This window comes from Macadamia integrifolia, chromosome 3 (assembly GCF_013358625.1).
Source record: "Macadamia integrifolia cultivar HAES 741 chromosome 3, SCU_Mint_v3, whole genome shotgun sequence".
NCBI lineage: Eukaryota > Viridiplantae > Streptophyta > Magnoliopsida > Proteales > Proteaceae > Macadamia > Macadamia integrifolia.
The window spans coordinates 36832130-36842479 of NC_056559.1; the positions used below are offsets into that span (position 1 = coordinate 36832130).

The 10350-nt window shown below is 37.6% G+C and overlaps 1 protein-coding gene across 1 annotated transcript in view; it reads right to left on the minus strand.

The window, feature by feature from the left end:
• Positions 1-485: 485 nt before the first annotated feature.
• The window catches only part of LOC122073778, a 12210-nt gene continuing 2345 nt past the window's right edge, over positions 486-10350 (minus strand). The window contains exons 2-3 of the mRNA XM_042638406.1: positions 9774-9905; positions 486-820 (exon numbers count right to left, since the gene is read on the minus strand). Of these exons, the coding sequence (XP_042494340.1) occupies positions 743-820; positions 9774-9905 (210 nt within the window). The 3' untranslated portion in view covers positions 486-742. The remainder of the gene's footprint in view (positions 821-9773; positions 9906-10350) is intronic.

Sequence of the window (10350 nt, forward strand, 5' to 3'; positions counted from 1 at the left end):
AATCTTCATTTTCATTTTCAAATTACTCTTTCTATTTATTAAGCTTCAGCAGAACTTGGTCCCAAACAGTCATTCAGTATATAACAAGTGCATGTTTAGGGCGCACCAATAAAAGTCGCTATGTAGCAACTGAGGAGAGACCTGAGAAAATTCATCCAGAGGTAATTGTCAGTGAAGTAGTTCCAACTTCCACCTAAGGATTCAACCTTGCTACTATCTGGCGATCAAAGTTCCAAAAGGCAAGCCTTCAGCAAGCCCATCCATAAATGGTCTTGAACACAGAAATTTTAAGTGTCACTGAAATTGGCAACTGCCAACTTTCATTTGAAGGGATTTTTTCTTTGAAATATTATCACCAACAAACCCTACACTTCTTCCATGGTGACCACAGTTTTCTTGATGACGATGCAAGGATGAGACACGCTGTTTATATTTCTCGATTCATTTGTCGTCCATGTTAATACATTTTCTCCCCAACACAGGAATGTATAAATCAAATGGGATTAACTGGCCATTTTGGCTATGAATACAGCAATATACAGTCTACAGAGGAAGATCCAAGCCCTTAAGTAAAAACAATTAAGAACTTGCTCTATACTTCAAGTAGAATTGACCAAAATAATACAATTAGCCATTGCATAGCCATTAGTGTGAGTAAATGTACACACTCAGGTACCTCTAAATGTAGAAACTTCTCAAGGTCTCAACGTACATGAAGAAAAACTGGAGATGAAAGAGATAATCAGAGCCCACCATCACTGTAGTTTGGGTAAGTAACACACTTATAAACTTTGCACTTTGAACACAAGACATATCCGATCTGCATTTACAGAGGCCTGATAGTGAGTTGAAGAATGAAATGATGCATAGGAACAGTACTACAGGTGCCTTCAAAAATGAAATAAACTGGAGCGGACATATAATTATCCAACAACCCATGCCCATGGATTCCTATTCAAATATTATTGTGGGGATCCATAAGCATCAGAGCAACATCCAGGAACAGAATACTAGTTGAACCTAGATCCATGGTTAAGGTTTACAATAATTACAATAGACCTAACAAACATTGGACTCACAAACTGGACCAAAACAAGGTTTACAATAACTGCAAAAGATGTTTTGATTTTTTTTTGGAAAATATCTTAGATCAAGTAATCCACTACAAAACTTTCATTTCCACCAAATCATATCTATCTATTCATCTATAGATATGCAAGTGCATGCATGCATACACACATGGAACACCCATGTGATGTATGGGGAGAAATGTAGAAATTCTGACAGTTAAATAGATAAGGGGCTATGTGGATTGGCCTAGCATCAAATTTCGACCCTAGAAATCAATGAGACAGTTCACTACCTATCAACCATTTTTCTTAGACATCCAAAATTGACCAAAATTCACTTTCTGATTATGCCAAATGGTGCAATGCTATTGAGACTAAACAGCATCGTGCAAGTCTAAGATAATGTGGACAACTTATCCACAAATTTTGATTACGAACTAAGCTATCAATGGACAGCTAAAAGTGATGGCCAAAATAATAATAACACACCCTTCAAGAGATACCCTTTTAGATGGATTGGGTTCACCATTAACAGGAAAATGAATTTTGAGAGGGTATAATAAGTAGGCTGTGTGTGTGTGCCAGGGGAGGGGGAAGAAGATGGGGGTTTTACGGAAGGGATGAAAAAGTAATGCAAATCCTTACCTTTCAAACACATAATTATAATTCAAAGAGTATGGCCCAGTGGCACATAGGATAGAACTCCAAAAACAAATAGGAGTAGGAAACGAAAGAAATATCTGAACAAAGACTTGGGCCATACAGAATAGGAGTTGGAACTTAAATATTGAAAGATAGAATGACAGAATAGGCCTAAAATTAGATAAGATATAGATTCAGAAACTAAGGAAAAAGAATAAAAAATGACAGAACCACATCAGAGCTAGTGTGGGAAAATTTTAATAACTCACTAGGTGGATCATACCAAACTCAGATTGTGTTCAGCATAATGACCTATAGAATGACAGAATAGGCCTAAAATTAGATAAGATATAGATTCAGAAACTAAGGAAAAAGAATAAAAAATGACAGAACCAGATCAGAGCTAGTGTGGGAAAATTTTAATAACTCACTAGGTGGATCACACCAAACTCAGATTGTGTTCAGCATAATGACCTAATCTATCAAATAAGACAAATTCCCAGCGATCAAAATATAAAATGACCCCCAAAAAACTCATATAAGTTGAAGAATGCCGTAGGGACTGATATGGAGGAAACATGAAAACAGAGCAGGGTTATTGAATGCAAAATACAGAGATAAAAACTGATACAAGAGAACTAGATAACAAAAGCTAAAGCACCAAAATTTGAGAGCAAACTGATGAGTGTTTTTGGATCATATATGTAGCAATCCAAAAGGGGGGGGGGTGAAAAGGGGATTCTGATGACGTATCCCACTTTTTCATTCTTTTCCAATTAACACTCAAGGAACAAATAGATTAATGAAAACAATAATGAAAGCCACAAGATAGGATCTTTTAGACTGGTTCGGTCCTCTTGACCTACGTCCACTACCAAGCACACTTCTACTCTTGAATTTACACCAACTATATTGGTCTTCCAATGCCAATAAAACCTTACCTATTGTTTGTACAGGTTCATAACTTGTAGAAACGTAAACCAAAAACGATACAGCAAGGAATGGAAATAAGAAATCACAAAATGCAAGGATATACGTGGTTCGACAAGATTTCCTACTTCTACAGTGAGATGAGATTTGCTTCACTATCAATGGAGAATAGAGTTACAACTACTTATCCTCACACCTCTCTCAGATTGCAAAGAATGGACACTCGCTACAAATTTATAATTAAACCTACATAAGCACACATTACAATGTAACCCTAAAAAAAAATTACCTCGGGGACTGCCGCCCCCGAACCCTAAGGCTTTTACAGTCCTTCGGAATCGGCCTAGAACCTCTTGTGAAGATAATCGGTAGATGCCTTCATCCCCGTACCTCCATAAAGCTGCACTCGTTAGGTGCGTCCCTCACGTTCAACAGAGAGTAGCATTGATCAACTCCAAATAGGACTCAAACTTCTCCATGGTGACCTATTTGGTGAGAATATCTGTAGGACTGCTATTTGTGTGAATTTTCCACAAGTGAATGCTATCTTAAGAAACCTCACATCAATATGCTTTGTCCTTGCATAAAAAACTTGATTCTTTGCAAGACGTATGACACTCTTGACGGTCACAGTGCAACACCGTACCATCTTGCTTTAACCCTAACTCACAAACCAACCCAGCCAACTAGACCCCTTCCTTAGCAACCTCAACCACAGTCGCATACTCTACCTTTGAAGTGGACAATGCAACTGCGGACTTAAGCATTTCCCTCCATGAGATAAGTCCACTAGCTAATGTAAACACATACTTTGAAGTAGTAACAAGTAGACCTCCGCTTGTATACATCACAGGCATAATCAAAATCAACATATCCTGCCAACTTTGTGGATATTCCCATACCACTGAACATAACTATCAAATATGTAGTCTTGCTCAGATATTTGAAGATCTAGTTAATTGCATTCCAATGCTCCTTCCCTGGATTACTCATGAAATCTTCTAACAACACTAATTGCATGAAACAAATCTGGTCTTTTACAAACCATGCATACATAAGACTCCTGACTGTGCTAACATAGGAAACCTGAGAAATCTAACTATCTCCTCATATGTTGTAAGACATTGGTTTTCAAATAACTTGAAGTGGCTAGCTAATGGAGTGCTGACCGACTTAGTGATGGAGTACCAAAAAGGGTTTACACAAGGAGAACCAAGACCAAGGTCGACCCAAGTGGCTGACTGGGTCGACCCTGATCTGGTCCAAGCCAGCCCACGATTTGGGCTGCTGATGGGGATTATTAGTAGCTTAATAGTTTCTTATTTAGTTTCTATTTTGAAGTCAGTCCTAAGTTAGTTTCTAATTTCAACTCATTGTTAGTTTCTAATTTCTATTTAAAACTAGTTTCTATTTTCATTAGATTCCAATTTTCAGTTTTTAGTAGCATCTTGTAATCAGTTTTTAGTACCTCAGATTTAGTAACTCTGAGTTGCTATTATTTGTAAACCCTACCCATCCTTATAAATAAAGAAGAGAGCTCTTTTATGAGCCACGATTTTGACAAATTAAAAAGAAATTCTCCTGTGCTGCCGCTGGGTATCCATGGCTGTTTCCTCGTGTTTGATCGAGGAAGGACTTGGTGTGCGATCCAAGTGACTCCTTGCGGCGTGAAGTCCAGGAGGTTTGCTACAAGTAATCTTTTCTTTAAGTTCTACAATAATTTCAAGGTTTATTAAAGCTGCAAATACCAGGTACAATTCCTTCTATTTCTGCTCAGAATTTTCTGCAAAACAGAGCTTTCGGCCCTTACTGGTTTAGTCAGTTCCAGTTGTCAGAATGACCCCATTTTTTGGTCGAAGATCCATCTCTGTCCAGGTTAGGTTCGACCCAAGTTGGAGCCCTATCTGACCTCTGAATAGTGAGATATAAAAAATCTCCCTTTTTTCGTCTTTTAGTGACCTGCAGGTTCTGGATTACATTCTGTAGAGTTAATGCCTGCTGCTGGAAGTTTTTGGACTGCTGAATCTAATTACTGTTAGTCTGAAGTTGTTAACACTCTTAGCTAGTCTCTGTTTTGGTTCTAAGTACTGCTGCTGTTCTTATTCCCATTCTATCATGCTGTTTCTGGTGGTCGAATATATTCTGGATTTTTGTTTGAGGGTGATTTTTTGCTATATATTAAAGACTGGTTTTTGTTGTTCTTTGGTCTAAAAGTTCCTGCAGATTTGGTCTAGTTGGGTGTCCAATCTAGTCCTACATTACTTAGCCTTTTCCATGTTGAAATGATCTAGTACCTTTTCAACATACCACTTTTGAGCTCCCAAAGTTTACCTACAATTCTCTCTCTTTAGATTTATATGCCAAAATCTTCTTCGTAGCACCAAGAGTTTTTACCTCAAATTAAGCACTCATCAAAGACTTTAAAGAGATAATATAATGATTGTTCTTGGCAGCGATGAACATACCATCAACAAGCATCAAAAGAATAATAGAATTATCACCTGACACTTTATAATACACACAAATCATACTCACTTCTTGAGTAGCCGACCTGCACCACACAAGAGTCAAAGTGCTTGTACCACTGCCTAGGAAATTTCTTAAGACCATATAGCGACCTCTTAAGGAGAAAAAATTGATATTCTCTTCCCTGCATCTTGTAACCTTCAAGCTGCTACATATAAATGTGTTCCTCCAAGTCACTATGAAGAAAGGCCGTTTTCATATCAAGCTGTTGCAACTCTAAATCAAACATGGCTACCAAAGCATGTAGTACCCGAATCAAAGTGTGCTTCGCCACCAAAGTAAATATTTTATTGCAATATCCACCCCTTCTTCTATACATAGTCTTTGGCTACAATTGTGGCCTTAAACCTTTCACACTCCTTTTCCGACGCTGCCTTTTTCTTGCGAAAGACCCATTCACATCCAATTATTTTTCTTCCCTTGGGTTTTTCCACAATTTTCCAAGTCTTATTCTTCTGTAGAGACTCCATTTCCTCCATTTTAGCCATCATCCATTTATCACTCTGAACATCAGTAGAGCATCTTGGTAGGAAATGGGTCACTTGTACAAAAATAAGCAACCACGTACTCTGTATCTCGCAAGTGCTTTGTGGTTATGCTTCCCTCTACAGTAAGGGCCAAGACCGATACTGATCCCAATGCCGATTACTAAATCCATTGGTGAGAGGCCTAACATGTCCTTTCTTCTTTTCTTTCATCCTTCTATCTTCTTCTATTTTGTTTTAATTTCTGCAATCACATTCAGACCTGCCACCACTTTCTGGAGTTCCAACTGAGTTGGTCATTTCTGTCCAGTTCCTAAGATCTGCTAGCTTCCAATTTCCTGTTTGTTTCTAATTTTAGTCGAGTTACTAATTATGTATCTCAATATCCAGCCCTTGTTTTGACTGGTATTTTGATCACTGATACAGCCCATTAGACTGAGCATTGCAGATCCGATCCTTGGATCTGAAGGTATTTGGTTTCCAGAAATTTAGGATCTTGATTTCTATTTTCTGCCGTGTGTCATTGATCAGAATCCAGCTGTTGTTTTTCCTTACAAGTTTGAGACTTTCATCTGTTGATTGAAAACTGCCTCCGACCAGAAATTCAGAGAAATTAGTCTTGGGTTGACTGTTCTCACATTTTCCCTAAATCTGGTTTCCTTGACTGTTCCTGCGGTCCTATCCTGTGGTTAGCATATGAAACCTGTTATCAGGTTATATCAGATTGTATTACCCCCCCCCCCTGAAAATCCATCTTGGGATCTACACCACACGAACTGTTTCTCATCCCTTTCCCAACCTGTTCTCCCATCTACTCAACATACAATAAACCATACCCTACAACATGTCATACCCTATAGAAACAACCCCTTGCTCATATTTAGTTTATCAACTATTTACTCTTTTCCTGTTGGTAGTGGGAATTTGACAAGTACCTCCCATTAAAGGCTGATATTCAATAAATTGAATGTAAACACAATCCATCTGAGAGTATCTCTTGCTAGGTGTATAATGTATTTTTAGCTACCACATGGCAGATTAGTTCTTCCTCAAATTTTGTGGACATGTCATCCCCGACCTTCTGAACTGATCTGTTACGTTTCACAGTGACACTAAACCATGGCTCTAGATTCTCTGGAGCAGCCTCCTATTGGTCCCTTGTAGACCACACTTCTCCTATTGTTCCACATTAAGTATAAGGTGCATATTTAAAATGGTAAAATGAGCTTGAAATTCTCTGTTATCTATTCCTTTGTTTCCATTGTTGAATAAAGGCTTCAACAAGATATATTAATCAGTGATGTGACTGAAGATGAAATAAAAGAGGATGTCTTTAGCTCCTAAGATAACAAGGCTCAAGGTCCCAATAGATTTAATACTTTTTTCTTCAAGACGATGAGGGATATTGTAGGCAGTGATCTAATTGAAGCAGTTAAGAACTTAAGTGGTTATTCATCAAGTCTTTTATGCCAAGGGCTGTTAATTTAACATTCTTATGTTTGATTCCGAAATCAGGTCATGTCTCATCATTTACTGGGCACCAGCCTATTGCCTAATATAATTAACTCTACAAATTCATAACGAAGATTCTGGCTGATTGGCTTCGGAAGGTGGTGGGAGATATTGTCAGTGAGAATCAGTCTACATTTATAAAGGAACAAATATTGTAGATAACATACTTGTGTGTCATGATGTGGTTCGGGGAGTGGAGCAAAAAATGGTTTTCCAACAGCAATTATGAAGATAGATCTACATAAGGCTTATGATTCATTACGCTCGAACTTCTTATTTTCTGTGATGCGACGGATAAAGATTCCTTCGAAGTTCCTTTCCTGGGTGGTGGCTTGTGTAAATCGGCAATGTTTTATGTGCTTCTGAATGGCAATCCAGCAGGAGTTTTCCCTAGTGGCAAAGGTATTATCTCCCCTATCTTTTCACCATTGCTATGGAGGCTCTTTCTGCTATGATGGAGAAACTTTAAAGTGAAGGGTCAATTCATCTACTTCGTTGATGTAAACCTTCGCGCTTATCTAAACTACTTCCAACACTTGTTAGAATGGTTCTTTCTGGCTCTGGGTTTCCAAAACCGGTCATGCTGGACAACTAGTCAAGTGCTGCTGCATCAGTTCTTCAAAACAATGGTTGAGACAATGAACACTTTGAGAAACAAAAGACAAACTTGTCCATTAAACCAATACCTTGAAAAGACAATGGTTTGATGGCATTTTAAGTACTTTCTGCCATTAAATTATGGACTATTTATTCAAATCATAAAAAATTAAAGCAAGTGACAAAACAATTAATAAGCACAATAATGAGTTCTACAAGACAAGGAAGCAAGAGAGTTCAAACTCTGAATAAAAAAATGGTTAGTCCAACAATATGACAGGTCATGTGGTTACTATAGGGAATATTACAAACTTCAGGTTATTAAACTATCAGAGGAGCAGGACGCAAAGACCAAAGGGAGGGGAGGGAAAGGGAGAAAGTGGGTGGGGGGGTGAGTATAGCAGGCAAAACAGGGATGGAAAAGTCAAGTTGAACTCTATTTTGTTCTTTTGTTTCACTTTTACCTTTTAGTAGTTTTAAAGATTTGGGGACCACCACATCGAAAGAGTAGTATAAAAGAGGAGAGGCCGGGAAGGGCTAACCATGAACAATTTCATTCCACTTTAAAATTTTTAACTTAAATACTAGGAAAAAGAAATCAATTAAATAGGCAAAAGAAAAAGGAAAAGCGAAAAAAAGATAATAGAGGATTTCTTCCTCTTTTCATTTTAAATGGACCCATATTCCCTTCATATGTCAACCAATGGGAGAGCAGTAGCCAACATGGGTCCAAAGAGAAGTGTCCAGCCGACATAGAACACTACATTATAATCAACAGGAAAATTTTTGGGCAAATTTGGGTGGCCCATTAAAAGGACCAATACATGGTGGACAATATGACTGAATAAGACTGGCCATGACATGTAGACCATCCAAACAGTGCCTATATCTATCCCACAGCTGGATTGACCACATTAGACTTTCACATGGCCGAACGGCACCGTATATCAATAGATTCCAATCTAGACATGTCAGACAAGAAAATTTATTGTCCCACATATCTAGTTTTCCCTTCATCTTCTATCTTTACTCCTCTATACTGACCTGATTCCCCAATGCAAAGTATGGGTATTACAAAAATCTACTTCTTAAGCATTTCCTAAAACATTTTAGATGATAGAAATTAGAATATATAAAATGACCAAAAGGACCTCACGAAAATCACAATCCAACCACTACAAATACCTTTAAATGTCAAGTTCTAGTGTCTTTGTATAAATTCTTGTTTATATAGGGCATCACTGACAAAATTAGATAAAAGTATATCCATTTTTAGAGGGAATATTTATGGTTATTTGGCCCTTCTAATTTTAGAATAAAAATGCTATATCAGGAGGGGGGGGGGACAGAGAGGATTTTGTCTTTCCTTAGATTTGATGAATATTTAAATTAAACAATAGCTTTTTCAGATAATTTTTTTTTTTATATCTTTTAGATAATTTCCCTATTTATCCCCACCCCCACCCAATACTGACCTTACAGCAATCTTTGATTCTTAATCCAGTTTCCTAATGTAATGACTAGTTAGTGACATTTGATTTTGTCATGCGTCATTTTTTGGCCTCCTGTCAATTGGGGGTATCTATGTGAGATAGGATGTCAAATCAATTTCCCAGTTCAAAATTCTACCTGAAACAAGCAGTGGAAATGGTTAACTATGGAGTTCAAGCTTATAAAATTACAAGAATGTCATTTCATTGTAATGGTGTCTTCATAATACTATTAACACTTTTCCTATTATGGACCCACCATTTATACGGATATGACAAGTAATGACGGATTCCAACTGTCACAAACATTTCGTAACAAATATGATGACTCTTTACTTTCCCAGTGATTAAGATAGGACACGTACATATCCACCACAATAAAAGTGTTCATGAAAGATCGGTGAAGTTTCCTTAACATCTTGCATTATCCATTCAATAAACAGAAAATCCAACAGAAAAGTCATTAGCCTCACCTATTTGACTCTTTCTATATGGTTCCAACAGTAAAAGAGACCACTTACAGCTCTGCATGATGGACAGCGACGGTAGATTCGGTTGTTTTCTGCTTTCACGTTGGTTTTTTGTCCATTGCAAAAACCACAAAGCAGCCATCCTTTGCCTTTGCAAGGTTCACACATAATTCCACCATCCTCCTTCAGATTAGAAAGAACAACATTGGTTGTAGGTTGAGAATTATTAAAAAAAAAAAAAAAAAAGTTTGTACGAAAGCTGTCAAAGTTAAGCAGCAGATCACATACATAAGCTTGTGATGATCACAGACACCAAAATTCCTTTCCTCAACAGACAAAGCAACTAACAATATAGCCTTGAAAGAAGAATTAAAGCACTTCCTCTGACAGATTTTAGCTAAGAAATACCAAATTTCACAACATATTGAGGTCAAATGAAACAAAACAATTTCTCAACCAACTATAATTCCTGAAAATGCTACAGATATTAGTATATGTCACTGAATTTCCAGCCTTAAGAGCCTCACACCATAGTGTAACTATTGCATAGTCTCATAAAGTGTTGTCCAGCGAGATTTGCCAACATCTTCAATGTTTTCTTCATTTTCCTCCCCCCCCCCCCCCCCCC